This window comes from Dendrobium catenatum, unplaced genomic scaffold, assembly GCF_001605985.2.
Source record: "Dendrobium catenatum unplaced genomic scaffold, ASM160598v2 fragScaff_scaffold_1449, whole genome shotgun sequence".
Taxonomy (NCBI): Eukaryota; Viridiplantae; Streptophyta; class Magnoliopsida; order Asparagales; family Orchidaceae; genus Dendrobium; species Dendrobium catenatum.
In genome coordinates this window covers 1,207,727-1,212,413 of record NW_021319911.1, presented here as the reverse complement: position 1 = coordinate 1,212,413, position 4,687 = coordinate 1,207,727, and the positions used below count along the sequence as shown (strand labels likewise).

The following is a 4,687-nucleotide window of genomic DNA, read 5'->3' as shown; positions in this document are numbered from 1 at the left end:
AAAAAATATAAAAATATATCATTCAGGAAAGGACCTGGAAGCATCTGCAGACCGCACGCTTCAAACGCCAAAGACACGGCTTGTTCTTCGTCATTTCCACTGGTTTGAATTCTGCTCTATTTCCTTCTTCGATTTGTCATCTCTCTAGATTTTTCCCTTCTGCGGTTCTCCCTTTCGGGTGCCTGGTAGATCGATCTGGTTAGCGACTCCGATCTCCTCCATCGATTTTCTTTGAGGTCGCGATCTTAACTTTAAATCTTTTATCGTTTTTCCTCGAGTTTTGTTTTCCTTTTGGGAGCATTTAATCGAGTACGATGTGGTCGTTGGTAGAACGGGAGGTATTTGTTTGATGGTATAGGATCTGTTGCTCTTGCTTTGTTGATTAACGATTTTTCCAGGTGGTTGATCGATGAAAGTGTTTTCGGGTGCTGCCTTAATTTGTGATGTTTCATTTCTTATGGTTTTATGATCATTTTACTCCGTGGATTTGAATAGATCTGATATTTTTTACTTTCTTTTAGTGTTTATTTTCCCTTTTATTGCGATATGGTCGCCGATCCAACGTATCATTACCGTTCAGAAATGAAAAGATGGTCGTCTCTATGTTTTGATTGAATCGGTGTTTCAAAATTTGTGTTAACCCTAACTTTGGCAAAAAGAAATCTGTTAAAAGTTTCTTTAATTGCGAATTTGGTCGAAATCCTCACGCTGTGGTTTTCTTCGTCAGAGATTGTCGGTCGGCTGTGAATTTACAAATGACTAGGGGAGTTGGGGAATCAACGAGTAGCGAGGCTTCTAATTTTTTCAACTCTGGAAGTAATAGTACACCTAACAATGATGCTGGAAGTTTTGAGTGCAACATCTGTTTTGAATTAGCGCAAGATCCAATCGTTACTCTATGTGGCCATCTATACTGCTGGCCCTGCCTTTACCAATGGCTCCATGGCCATGCACATTCTTCTGAATGCCCAGTCTGCAAGGCCGTCATTGAAGAGAATAAGCTAGTTCCTCTTTATGGTCGGGGGAAATCATCCACGGATCCGCGGTCTAAATCCAATCCCGGTGTTAATATTCCTCATCGTCCTGCCGGACAAAGGCCCGCAACTGCTCCGCCCCCTGACCCTAATCATTTTCCTCAGGCAAATCCATGGTTCATGGGTGGGGCACCTGTGGGTAGTGCGAGATTTGGTAACTATACTTTCTCTGCTGCTATTGGTGGTCTGTTCCCATTACTCAATTTCCAGGTGCATGGATTTCCCGATGCAACTACTTATGGTCCTGGTGCTGGATTTCAATATGGCTATCCTCATGCATTTCATGGTGGGCATGCCCATGGTTACCCCCGGCAAGTGGCTCATGGGCAGCAGGCTGATGTGTATCTCAAAGCACTTTTGATCCTGGTCGGTGCTCTTGTAATTGCTTCTCTTGTCTGGTTTTAGTTAATTGTAAATTTATATTAGCTATGCATTTACGGAACCATTCCTTTTATGATGTTGTGTGAACTGAAATGTTTTCATTCTCCTCATATATGTAGAAATCTTGATTCATTGCTCATAGAAATGATCGGTATGAACTCTATTAGACAAATTTTGGCTTGTTCTCATATTCATTGTGTTTTTGTTTGACATATATTTACAAATCTCTGTGTATATAAGCATGTATGTATTTCAAAATTGAGATTGATTGCCTAATTAGTTGTAGAATATGGAGCACAAAAATACTATCCTTTTCATTGGTGTTTCTCTGTAGTAGATGATAATGAATGTTTGTCTGCTATGGATACAATTTTTAGAAAAAAGTTTGCTCTTTTTTTTCTTCCCCCTTTTGTAATGTGAGTTCCTGTTGCAAGGTTGTCTACACATTAATCTATTATGATCAACATTTATCTATGACCAGAGGTAGTCTTCATGTATTACTATAATCCCATGGTTTGATACTTCACTCTTTGTCACATTGTAACTGATTTTCATACAAAGGTTTTCAAATGTCCTGTTACTGTTTTTGCATATTCCCCTTCAAATTTAGTATCAACAGGAAGCACAATTTAGTGTGTTTTGGCACATAAAAGAATCACACATGGCATGGTTTTGTTCCTCATTCTTGTAGTTGAATTTCTTCCTTGTTCAATCCACAAATTGATTCTTACGGCACATAGTCAATACAGAAGCATGATTCCACAATGTTTTCAAGTTTTAATTTTTGTATATTTTGGTGAGCTGGGTTGACTCTGTGTTTAAGTTTATTGACCATAGGAGTCATGGCTTTCACATTGGTTAATTATAACAGATTTAGGTATTGTAGACATTGTTACCATTTCAAATTTATACAGAATGGTTGTTGCATCTCAGTAACCATATAGAATGAACTAACAACTATATAATAGTGTAGTGTTCATTATTAAGTGTGTGTGCTATGATTGTTAAATTGACAGAAGAAATTAAAGATTAAAGCAGTAATTAATCATTAATTTTAATTGCTTATGGTTTTAATCATTTTAAAGAAAGAGTATTGATGACTGTGAGCTCTATATTGTAGGTATGGAGTTATGATAGCTTCTATAATTGGGGATCGTGTAATTATTAAACTTATGCTGGAGAAGTCTACTATGGAAGCTATATATTTATTTAGAGGTTTGATGAATATGTATATAGATAGTAAGAAGGGTATAAATATGATATTTATTGATTTAAAGAAAGCATATGATAAGTTCCAAGATAAGTATTTTGGAGACTTCCAAAGAAGAAATTAGTTAATAATGTTTATATTAAAGTCATTAAGGATATGTATATAGGAGTTGTTATTTGTGTTCAAGCAAAATGTATTTTTGACTAAATATTTTCCTATTTCTGTATTTCATTTAGATTACATCAAGAATCAGCTTTAAGCCCATATATTTTTAGCATTAGTCATCGATATTTTTACTAAATATTTGCAAGATGATGTATCTTGGTATATGCTTTCCTCTTGTTGATAAGACTAAAGAGGGAGTCGATGAAAAATTTCAATTATGGAGGTCAATCATACAGTCTAAAGGATTTCATTTGAAACCAAATACATAAAGAGTAATTTCAATAATAATGAATTTAGTGGTGGGATTATAACATTGGGTGATCAAGTCATTAAAAATCTTGCACATTTTAAATATCTGTGAACTATTGTTCAAAGCGATGTGAAATAGGTAAGGATATTATTAATAGAATTTAAGTTAGATGGTTGAATTGGAGGAATGCATTGAGCATGTTGTGTGATAAGAAGTACCCTCAAACTTAAGAGAAAATTTTATAAGGTGGTGTTAAGCCTTACAATGTTTTATAACGCAAAATCTTAGCTATTAAAAGAGATGTATAAAATTAAATCAATTGTGATACTCAGGCGGATAAGTGATTTGATACACAGAGACAAAAATGTGAAACAAGCATATATGTGAAAAGGTTGGAGTAGTTCCATTAGCAGATAAGATTAGAGAGAGCCGCCTTAGAAGGTATGATCACATAAAACTTCGGCTTTTCGATAACCTTATTAGGAGAGTAAATGTATTAGCTCCAGCATATTTTAAGATTTAAAAAGACCTGGTTAGAAAATATTAAAATATCTTTATTTTATTGTATTTAAATGAGAATTTGATTGTTAATAGAACACAGTGAAGAAAAAATCGTTCACATATAGTTGGGATAAAGGCCTGTTGTTGTATGCCATTGATCTCATGATATTTATGCCAACTCAGGATTTGCCTTGTAGATTTCATTGTGGCTTATCTTCTCTAGATTTTTTATCATAAGTCCGTTTGGTATATTAGGGCATCGCCAAGGAACCGAACGTCATTCTCTTATCGTCTATTTGCAGTTGTCACGGTTCTCCACCCAAACATCAAATAGAAATGCATTTTGCGTTTTCTCTCCGCTGTGAGCATTTACGGGTAATATTGACTCTGCCCTGTTCAAAACACAAAACAACGTCCTAATTGACGCTCGCGGGTATTGTAAACTAGAGAATGTCGTTTGGTTGGAGATGGCCATAGCTTCAAATGCTTATGTATGCATTGAAATAATCTTTTAATGTTTTCTAAAGTAGTTTTTAAGTCAAAGATTTTAATTTTTATATTAAAAAGTTATTTTAAAAAACAATAAAAAGATTATCCCAAATGAGGCCTTCATATTTTTATTTCTCATATTATTTTTATAAAATTAGTTTTATGTGAAATGAAATTGAATCGCAGCAAATATTGAGAGAAAATGAATCTAAATTTAACAAAGGTTAAGCAAAAAATCAGTTGATAAATCAGGTAAAACAACAGTGTAATCTGCAATAGCAATTGCAGACAAACAATGCATACGTAAATCTAATAGAGTAACATAATAAACTAAATTATTCAAAAAAAAAAAAAAAAAAAAAAAAAAAAAGAGATGGAATAGAAAAGTAGGGAAATGATTTGGACGATTTTTTTATTAAAAAAAAAAAAAAAAAAGAGATGGAATAGAAAAGTAGGGAAATGATTTGGACGATTTTTTTATTATTTTATAAACTAATTTTTTAATGCAAAAAATTATTAAAAGCAGAAAAAAAGAATAGTGATTTAAAGCGCTCACAAAACCTTAACCCTCTTAGTGATGTAGTGGATCGTCGGAAGATCAAACCTGCAAGAAGGATTTCAAGGAGTTCCCAATCCAGGGAAGAAGAGAGCTTTCTC

At 34.0% G+C, this 4,687-nt stretch overlaps 1 protein-coding gene across 3 annotated transcripts; it reads left to right on the top strand.

Moving 5' to 3' along the window:
- Positions 1–1,603, top strand: LOC110115677 (E3 ubiquitin-protein ligase RNF5). Of its 3 annotated transcripts, none has more exons than XM_020848985.2 (2): positions 1–102; positions 728–1,603. In XM_020848985.2, the coding sequence occupies exon 2, from the start codon at positions 756–758 to the stop codon at positions 1,437–1,439; it is 684 nt and encodes a 227-aa protein (XP_020704644.1). In that variant the 5' UTR covers positions 1–102; positions 728–755; the 3' UTR covers positions 1,440–1,603. The 3 variants fall into 3 exon arrangements, with proteins under 3 accessions (XP_020704644.1, XP_020704645.1, XP_020704643.1); XM_020848986.2 differs by having other exon boundaries at positions 54–198; XM_020848984.2 differs by having other exon boundaries at positions 98–236.
- The last annotated feature ends 3,084 nt before the right edge of the window (positions 1,604–4,687 follow it).